The sequence below is a fragment of the Sitophilus oryzae genome, unplaced genomic scaffold (genome assembly GCF_002938485.1).
Source record: "Sitophilus oryzae breed Bouriz unplaced genomic scaffold, Soryzae_2.0 scaffold_1816_pilon_pilon, whole genome shotgun sequence".
Classification (NCBI taxonomy): Eukaryota; Metazoa; Arthropoda; class Insecta; order Coleoptera; family Curculionidae; genus Sitophilus; species Sitophilus oryzae.
Window position 1 is genome coordinate 68398 of NW_022146520.1, and position 11173 is coordinate 79570.

General features: G+C 33.5%; 1 protein-coding gene across 1 annotated transcript; it reads left to right on the plus strand.

The window, feature by feature from the left end:
* Window positions 1-8900: 8900 nt before the first annotated feature.
* On the plus strand, window positions 8901-9905 carry LOC115883127 (craniofacial development protein 2-like). Its single transcript, XM_030901438.1, has one exon. The coding sequence runs from the start codon at window positions 8901-8903 to the stop codon at window positions 9903-9905; it is 1005 nt and encodes a 334-aa protein (XP_030757298.1).
* The last annotated feature ends 1268 nt before the right edge of the window (window positions 9906-11173 follow it).

Genomic DNA, 11173 nt, shown 5'->3' on the forward strand with positions numbered 1-11173 from the left:
GTCTTGACATGTAATGCTTTACATTTTATTTTTTAATTTCAAATCGGTGAATTTTATCAAAAAAAATACAAGAGATAAAAAGTTTTTAAACAAACTAAACTATTCAAATTAATTTTTTTGCATGTGTTTGATAACATTTTTCTTTAAATTTCGTTAACAAGAATGATAGGGGTAGTTTATTTCAACCCCTTCCACTCATTTTAAAAAAGTGAAAAAATTACCAGAAAGTGTGTTTTCATAACAGTAATGCTTCCATAAAATTTCATTAGTCTATCTCTTTTCGTTTTCAAGATAAAAAATAAGAACATTATTTTTCCGCCATCTTTGTACTGCGATATCTCCCTAATGGTTGACTTTTGACCTAACATTTATGAAGCAAACTAACCCTTTATTTAGAACAAGGAATTACCCCCTGAAGTTTTTCGCATTTGTTTTGAAACATCCTGTATAAATATTTTTATTTAAATAAATAAAGCGACCCTACTGGCTGGGGATCGAACCCAGTACCTTCCGCTTCGCAGATCGACACACTAACGCTGGCCGGCCACCCATAAAACCGGCCGTATCAACTAAAAAATTAACTATTTTGATTTTGAGATTTTTAATATTTGTATCAATAACGATCATACTATTTTATTCCCTTTAATAAGTTCTTTTAGCTATAAGATATAAGTTTACCAAAGTGGAAAATTACCTGGAGACTGGCAGAGATGGATATTTATTGCTTTACCCAAGAATACCAAAGCGAGTAGATGTGATGACTTATTAGTCTGATGAGCCACATGTTAAACATACTTTTAAAAATAATACTCAACCGAATATATGCTAAATGGCACAGGTGAAGCCCTGTTTTGCATGAGGCTATTGTTGCAAAAGTGCTGCGAATTTCGTAGAAACATCTATGTGTGCTTCATCGACTGTGAAAAAGCATTTGATCGAGTCAAACATATAGAGCTCTTTCGGCATCTGAAATTGTATAACGTAGACAACTATGACATGCGCCTTTTAATAAACTTATACTACAATCAAACTGCTGCTGTTAGGGTAGATGAAGGAACTACAAATGATCTCCCAATAAAACGAGGAGAAAGGCAGGGTTGTGTTTTGTCACCGTTATTATTCAATTTGTTTTCGGAGAACATTTTTAACGAGGCAGCAGAATTTAGATCTCTGTTTTTTAGATCATTCAAGGAAAAGTCGAAGGTAGAAGATGGGTAGGTCGAAAGAAACTGCCATGGCTGAGAAATATACGGAACTGAACCAGTCTGGGGGTGGAGAGGCTGTTTCATGCAGCAGAAGATAGACAACTCTTCAACGAAATAGTCATGGAGATCGCCAACGCCTGAAGACAGGCACGGCACCGCAAGAAGAAGAATACGGTTTTTAAACTATAGTTTTAGATTTAACCAGTGTAATCTGAAGAGAACGAACCTCATAGACAATGTGTTAAGGCATAAAAATATGCTTAACGACTCTATTGGTTAATACATTAATAAACGCATTTCCTTCAGTAAAGATCATCATCAACATTTTCAGCTTGTTCAACCATTTTCAATTATGATACAGCCTCCCTCACATATTCAGATACTGTCTTTCTAATTGGGCCCATTGTTGCCTATTGTTGTCTATGCGGGCCCAAATTATCCCTGCTAATTTCCTAATATCATCGTCCCATCTCAGGTTGGGTCTTCCTCTAGGTTTCTTAATTCCTCGTGGCACAGAATATCTAGCTACGCAACAGAAAAATACTCGAAATGAAAGAGCTAAAATTGCATAAATAGAATACTAGATGGCGCGACAATATCAATCAGAATATAATTAGAAATTTTGAACTTTCGGTTTTGGATCGACGGCTCGTCGACTGCCTTGTAGCTCGGCTAAATATGCACAGTTGCCAGATTCAAAAAGACTTGAATTGGAGTTGGCATCCCATTCTTTTTACTGTGTATAATTAATGCAGTATATGTTTCTTTCTATTCTTCTTTTCTTGTCAGATACACTTATATTAATTATTCCTTTGGCTATTAAAATAGTTTTAAGTATATTATTACAAAACATATACATTTTTAATATACACTACCTTATAATGTTAACTAAGAAAATACCTTTAATTACCTTTAAAATTAATAAATACAGGGCGATTGATAGTGATATTTATTAATGCTGGAACGTTAGTAATGAAATATAAGTTTAATAATAATGGAAATAATTTATTAAAATGCAGTACAAAAAATGTTACCTGACTAAAAAATACTATAATAACAAATTTCTTCCGTTTGCCACGTTATTTATATAGACCTAGGTAGATTTTAAAAAGTGACACAGGTACAATTAATAATATATTAGTTCGGCATAAAAGTTGCTGTCACGACATCGAACAATAAATTAAAATTCGTAAAATAAATTAAAATTATTAATTAAACAAATCTTTATAAAGAAACGCAAGTATATCAAATTTGGCCCAATCCCATCTCCAGGAAATGATATCATAATAGTGTACTATATTATGGTACCACTTGATATGCTTTAAGGTACCATAATATTGCAATGTCACCGAAGATCCGTAGTAGGTATACCAAATTTAAGAACAATCGAACGCCATGAAATTGTATCGTAATATGGTACTATATTACGGTACCACTTTACATACATCATAGTACAATCATATTACAATGTAACCGAAGGTACGTAGTATACCAAGTTTAAGCCCAATAGAACGCCAGGAACTGGTATCGTAATATGGTACTATATTAAGGTACCAGTTTATATGCATCATAGCACCATCATATTACAATGTCACCGAAAATACGTAGTATCCCAACTTTAAGCCCAATCGAACGCCATGTACGTAATATAGTACTATATTATGGTACCAGTTGATATGCTTTAAGGTACCATAATATTGCAATGTCACCGAAGATCCGTAGTAGGTATACCAAATTAGTATACCAAGTTTAAGCCAAATCGAACGCCAGGAAATGGTATCGTAATATGGTACTATATTATGGTACCACTTTATATGCATCATAGTACCATCATATTACAATGTCACCGAAAATACGTAGTATCCCAAATTTAAGCCCAATCGAACGCCATGTACGTAATATAGTAGTATATTATGGTGGCAGTTGATATGCTTCATGGTACCATAATAATGCAATGTCATCAAAAATACGCAAGTATATATCAAATATGAGCTCAATCGTAAATAAAAAATCGTCAGGAAATGGTAATGAAATATGGTACTATTTTAAGGTACCACTTTATATGCATCATAGTACCATCATATTACAATGTCACCGAAAATACGTAGTATACCAAGTTTAAGCCCTATTGCCGCCATGTACCTAATATTGCTATGTCATCAAATATGGTACTATAGAAAGTACCACTTTATATGCTCCTTGGTACCATGCTATTACAATGTCACTGAAGATATAATATATCAAATTTAAGCCCAATCGAACGCCATGTATCGTAATATGGTACTATATTATAGTATCACTTGATATGCTTCATGGTACCATAATATTGTAATGTCATGAAAAATAGTATAAAAAACGGCGTCCAGTTGGCTGGAAAAGGACGATCGATGACATTTCCCATATAAATTTTTATATAAAATGACAGCTATATTCATTTCATAGACATCGCTAACGCCGTTTTTTCCCGATTATACGATATGAACTTGGTATGAACACAATCGAACGTCAGGAAGTGGTATCATAATAGTAGAACAATACTTATTATATTGTCGCCGAATTACAATGAAAATTCAGGATTCAATTATACAATCAAACGTCAGGAAGTAATTTAGCTCATAAGATTTAATTCCAACTAACATGGCAAATTTTAAAAAACAGCTCTGATCTATTTTAATATGTTTAAATGATGTAGCAAATTTGAAGGTAGGCTTTATCAGGAAGTATTACGATATGAATTACACAATGGCAACACTGCACAAAATTCTTTTAAATTTTGTTTGTAGAAAACTGTTTTCTTTTAAATTTATTGCCCTCTATTATGTAGTAGCGAAACTACCGCATCAAAATATCTGATTTGGAGACAGGCATTAAAAGCCTGTCTCCTTTTGCTACCTACAATTTTATACATGTAACGAGGCTTCTGTTGCGTAGCTAGATATTCTGTGCTCGTGGGTACCATGCTGTAATTTTTGTGGTCCATCTGTTGTCCGTTCTTCTTGCCAAAGTCCTGCCCATTTTCATTTGAGGGATTTGACTCTGTGGATGATATCTATTACCTGGATTTTGTGTCATATCCATTCAACTCTTCTAGGGTCCCTCTTGGTTATTCCCAGCATATTTCGTTCCATCGAGTGTTGTGTGACCTGCAGTTTCTTTATGATGTCCGTTTTAAGTGTCCAGGTTTCGCATGCATAGGTTAGTAGTATACATTGCATTGGTCGAATGTTTTTTTCTTAAGATAAACTGGCATTCTAGATTTGAATATGATTGAGTTCCTTCCGTACCTATATCATTGAGTAATCCATGCTAACTTAATTCTTCTGTTGATTTCTGGTAGTAGAAATCCCGAGCTGTGTATTACTTATCCCAAATATGTACAATATTCTGAAAATAAAAGTATTTGTAGAATATTATGTAAATAAATTATTATTCAATAAAGCTATTTGTAGATATTATGAAAAAACAGAATCCACAGACACATAGTTCTTGGTGCTTTCTTATTTGAACGTGTATATAACTAGATCGGTCAGTAAAAATACATTCAACATGTAACTTTGAACCTTAACTACTTTTTTTATACGAAAATTTATGTTAAAGTGAAGAAAAAAGTTTCTATCATAATATTTCACCAAATCCGACGTATTTTAAGAATATTTTTTTAAATTCTCTATTTTTAGTAATAAATATACTTCATGAAAATTTCCCGGACAAGTGAAGTAGGATGAACGGTTTTGTGACAAACAATTATTGTTTACCTAGAATTTCTAAAAGGGTATAGAATAGCAAATGATCGAGAACCCTAACCACTGCGTTGTTTTATTTTATATAAAAGCGGAGATAAATGTATTATTTATTCGATATTTTTAAAGAATGTTTACGATTATTATTCTAAGAGAACGTCTGCTTTCTTTATTTTCTTTCGATTTAGTTTTGAGGTCGGTTTCCTATCAAGAAAGCGAAGCAACGACAAAAGTATAACAGAATATAATACAAAGAAACATAAAAAAGAATATATTTTGAAAAGAAGATTTGTCCCTATAAATGCTAGCTTATTTGTTCGGAGACATATGGTATAAATTTAGAGAGCCTCAAGGACACTAATGTTTTTGTGGTGGGGTTATTTCTTGAAATAATACCCAGTTTTTTTAAATGAATTCCTGGTTCAATATATGTCAGTTGACTGCTACTGTCGGATGATTAAACCTGGAGAATGTCAGTTTTTTATATTTGTATAGCTTGGGCTAGATAACAATTTATAACAAAGTTGTTAAATAACTGGCTTGGATTTACATAAAATCTCAAAACTTCTTTAGGCAGAACTGCATTGCGAGATTGCAAATGTAGATTAGGTATTTTCGCCTGTTTTATATGGCCCTTTTTGAAAAAAATATCTATAGTTTACATCTTGAATAGTAAAGATGTAGTTCAGAAGCACTTGGGCTGAAGTCCAGTTTTTGTAATTTTACAGACGAGCGAGAAATGAGAAGTACCTTTACACTAAAGGTATAGGGACCTCAGTCCACTATTCGCTTATTATCTTTTTTCTTATCATATATCTATTCGACACCAGCCTTCAAGTTCTAAATAGTTTAAATCTTGAATAGTAAAGCTGTACCTCAGAAGCACTTCTGAGGGCTGAAGTCCAAGTTTTTATAATTTTACAGGAGTGCGAGAAATGTGAAGTGTCTATACACTAAATTATAGGTACCTCAGTCCACTATTTGCTTATTATCTTTTTTCTATCATATATTCGACACCAGCCTTTCTGCTACAGAAAGCCATGATAATGGTATGTTCAAAAGTTCCATAAACAGAGTGAAGCCTATTTAAAAATAGACATATTTCTTCAAATTCAAAGCATTCCGTTTTAAGATACTCTGTATACATAAATAAAATTATTGATTTTTAAAATATTATTCGCAAAACCAGAGAGAGGAAAATTAGGCGACGACCAGAGATAATAGTTGTTACAGAATAGCTTTTAGATTACCATTCGAGACGCATTGATGATATTTTTGTCCTTAAGTTTTGTGACAAAGAATATTATTAAAGGTAAAGTAAATGTTTTCTCATTATTTAATTAATGTTAACTAAATCATATTATTTTGTTTTCCTGTTGTAATTATGTTCTAAAGCTTTTCCTTATTTATTTGATCTGACAAAGATAATATATAATATTTGTATGTATTTAATGGAATCGATTATGCTTTGAATAATTTCAGTTTAAAAGTAATCTAGATACAATCGTTTACTGTCCATTCGTGCCTATGTTTGTGGTTCAGTGTGAGAATAAGGGCCTTGTTGAGTGTATTAAAAATTTTCGACCGAGCATGGGCGAATATCTTCGCCCGCAAAAGGGCAAACAAAAACAATAAATAAAATAACTCATAGAATATAATATATACTTATAATCTAAAGATATTTGTACCAAACCTTCAACTTTAGTTTCTAGTTCCGCCAACCAGGGCATTAGTACCTACGGGTGGGGACCCGTTAAACTAACAAAAACTCTTCAGTTTTGAACGATATAAATGTGGCATGTTTTGAATGTATTAAACTATAAACCTAGGTATGGGGACAGTTTCTATATTATTATTATTTTTCTTTTGTTAAAGATCAGGACAGCATAGTTAGACTCTCTGGAATAGTGATCGGGGTTTTCTCTACCGTGCTGTTTTACTCGTGAATTCCAGGCAGACTACGGCACTCCATTCATTTCGTTTAATAAAATAAGTAGGACTATTTACAAATTTAGCGTTTGATTTACATGACCAATTCTCCTCAAATTTCCCAAAATATTGCTTCTGTCGAAGCGCATCCGAGGTAATCACAATAAAAAAAAATATTTAACACAACATAGGTTTTTTTTTCTTTCATTTAAATTGTTTGTTATACAGTTGGCCAAAATATTACCTCTCCAACTTTGTTGACGAAGTTGGGTTGTTACAATACAAAGTGGACTTTAGCCCAACAGGTACAGATATACCAAATTATTAAAAAAATCATGAAAACGCATCATTCATTGAATCCAAAACCGTTAAGTTTGCATAAATTTAAGACTCGTTAATCGCATAATATATGGCTTCCGATATGCTGTTTTCAAACCATAACGGGCATAGTAAGATGTCAGAATGAAGTTATAGATATTACTTTTACTTGTCTGCCATACGGTCTTTATAACATTCTTTCCGTGGGATAAACGGTTCGCATGCCGAGACTCAAGGCCGTCCATCATTATTTTTTCTACTTGTGAATAGTACTACCTATCTGGTTATTATAGAGTGTTATATACAGTCTAGGATTATTTTAACGCTATAAGTTCTTTGTCAAAACAATAGTGATGAAATTTTGGAACTATTTTACAAATATAATATCTACTGTTTTTTTCATTTTAGTAGCTACTGGTTTCTAGAATAAAATATTTTCTTGGACTGACATTGTTTGTTATTTAAAATTTTTTGTCCAGCAAAGTAGGCCTGATGATGGGGATAAATCCTCGAAATCGGTCGTCGGATGGCTGTTTTCTTCGAACTGATGAACTTAATGCAGAAATTAGCACACTTGCGGGGGTAAAGGCGTTTTTAGCGCTTTTGTATATTATGTATATTTTATATAGAACCCTACTTTGCTTTCAGCTCCATCTACGGTTACGTAGGTGAAGCAGGCTTAAAAATTTTTGGTTTCTGTAAGATGTATCGCTAACCGTTATCAAGTAAATCCTAAATTAACCACCTTTAACAAAGGTAAATACTGAAAACTTGTGAATTGTAACTAAATATTAATTGCTTGAATTCTTCTTATTTGCTAAACCATTGTTGATGAATTTTGCTTATAATTTTACCATGATTTCGTGATTTCTGGGAAGAAATAAACCTTTGCCACTTTTGGACCTTTTTTGCACATGTAATTTTTCAAGATTTGTACTTTAGTAGATATATTATATGTTCTATTTCCTCCAAGTCTTTTAGTAGATATATATACTTTACTAGAACTGTAGTTTACTAGAACTGATGTGGTTTTTCAACATACAAAAGAAGTATTTCATAAATTTTAGTGACGTAATTGCGACACACACACCTACACACTAGTGATAAAGAATACACGAGGCGGCATTGCGTAATGTTCATATTCCCTCACTAAGATATACCGGGTGTTGCATCGTCGAGCGGGACATAGGAAATCCCCTGTAAATTTTAATGGGGTCAATTATTGGTTTCCCTAATTATTTTAGAGAATAATTCTATTTAGGTTTATTGAAGAGCACTAAAACCCACATTCAAAAGAATAACTTTAGATATTTTTGATTAGCCCGTTTACGAGTTATAGCCGATTTCTTTTTAAATATTTCTCCTTTCTTATGGCCCTGTATTTACTTATGAGCACCAGTCAAGGTAAAAGATAACTGTCAAATGAAGTTGTCATTTAATAGTCGCTAAATTAATAAGTTATTGAATATTGTAATAATACTATAATTAACCTTGTAATTGATTACTTTATTTTACTTTAATTCATATTAATTTGTATTTATAAATACATCTTTAAGATTTCCGATGTAGGAATGAGTTTTCAATAATAATAAAGCACTAAATAGGTAAATTTCTGAAATGACAACTTCATTTGACAGGAAATTGAAAATTGGAACGTGGAATGTTTTGAATTTTCCAGGCTGGCAAACTGTGCAACTTAACACTAGAAATGAAGAGACTGAAAGTTAACATCTTTGGAATTAGTGAAGTCCGATGGCCCGGTAGTGGCAAATGCATAACTGATGGAGGAACATTTTACTACTCTTGTAGTGACGATCAACAAAAGCATCCAAACGGTGTTCGAATTTTTGTAGACAAAGAAACAAATAAATCCGTTACAAGTTTTGTACTCTTCTCAGAGAGAGTAATGATGATACAGTTAGAAACATCAAAAATACGAACAAATATCATTCAAGTGTACGCCCCAACGGCACAAAATGAAGACAGAGAAATTGATGAATTTTACGGACAAATAGAACAATTATGGAAGAACATTAAGAAACACGAAGTGACAATTGTAATGGGAGATTTTAATGCTAAAATCGGTAGAGTAGGAGTTGTGGATGTCATTGGAGAGCACGGACTAGGACAGCGTAACGAGAGAGGAGAGAGGCTGGTTGAATTTGTCCAAGAGAAAGATATAGTAGTGACAAACACCTTATTCAAACTACCACCAAGAAGATTATACACGTGGAGATCACCACAGGACCCAAAAGATAAAATAGTAAGAAACCAGATCGACTATGTCATGATTAATAAACGATACAGAAATAGCATACTCTCAGCCAAGACACACCCAGGGGCAGAAATCGCATCGGATTATAACCCTGTAGTTGCAACATTCAAACTAACTTTAAAACGTATCAAACAGTCCAAGAAGAGTTCCAAAATGGACGTCACAAGATTAAGAAACAGCGAAACTAGATCAAGGGTTGAAAAACGACTTACAGAAGAGTTGCAAACATCACAGAGTAGAGATAAGGGAGACATAAACATCGAATGGGAGAAAATTAAAGACACAATTCTTGAAATAGGAAACAAAGAGTTGGGCTGTAAGAATGAAAAAAAGAAAAACGAATGGATGATCGATGAAATTATCGAATTAATGAGATTGCTAAAACCACTGAAAACAAGAGATACAAAAGTATACATCGGGAAATACAAAAGAAAGTAAAAGAAACGAAAGAACACTGGTTGAATGAAAAATGTGCCGAAATTCCAAGTCAGAGTCCCAAGAGGTGAAAATCAGAAAACTCCAATATATGGGCCACGTAATGAGAGGTACAAGATACAAGCTTCTACAACTAATTATCCAGGGTAAAATAATAGGGAAGAGAAGCATAGGAAGAAGACGGATGTCGTGGCTTCGAAATCTCAGAGAATGGTTCAACTGTACATCAAACGACCTGTTCAGGGCAGCAGTCAACAAAATAAAATTAGTCATGATGGTCGCCAACCTTCGCAAGAAGTCGGCACCTTAAGAAGAAGAAGAAGAAGCTCCTTAAGATATCAAATCATCAAGAGAGGAGCATCACCCTCAGGCTGACTTACCAATGAGCGTCTCTTGTACTTTGACAAAAGCTTATAATTCGAAATAAACTCAAAATACCCATTGTGAAGCAACTCTGTATTCGAAGACAATAGAGAGATGGCCGATTCTACATCCGCCATGTTAGGTGAAAGGGGGGTTAAAGAGGTAAAAACAGTCAAAAAACGCCAATAAACAAGAACAAATAGGTTTAAATACGAAACAGTCGTCTTGACAAGAATAACCGGTTTAAACAAAAAAATGCAGGTAAGTTGTGTTCTGTTTTTAAGCTGTTGTTTCATGAGGAATCATAAGCTTGGTTACTGCATATGTTTTCTTGATGACATAATGTTTGTATTGTTCCTTTGATCGCTTGAGAATGCTTCGACTGGGAGCATTAAAATTTTGAAATAGATATCTAAGTAGTAGTTGTAACATAATTTCTAAAGGTGTCCGGTGGCCTAGAGGTACAGGCTCTCGTCTACCAATTTCAAGGTAGTGGTTTCGAATCCTACACCCGGCATTTCATCAGCCTAGGTCACCAGTATCTAGGTCGACTCAGCCTTAAATGAATACTTGGGATTCACAATCCTGAGTATATAGATATTATAGAAAAGAAGCGGTTGAAGCGTCGTGCTAACCACATTACCTTCCTTGTATACCGAACGGCTCTAGCATGGCAAGCTATATCTTGCTACTCTCAAGGCATCAAACTCTATATATGCGAGCTATTATTATTATTAAATAGATATCTAATTAATTAGAATGCTATGTAGTCAGACTTTTGCTAAAGAAACTAAAACGCATTATCGCATTTAAAGCTATGAAGTTTACTTTGATCGCCATTTCTAAAATTAAACCTCCGGGCTGTCAGCAATATTTTTGCACAATCACTCAAGTCGCTTTTAAACTCT

Bases quoted from the DNA above. Each gene is read 5' to 3' on its own strand.
- LOC115883127 (XM_030901438.1), top strand. From the start codon at position 8,901: ATGAAGAGACTGAAAGTTAACATCTTTGGAATTAGTGAAGTCCGATGG.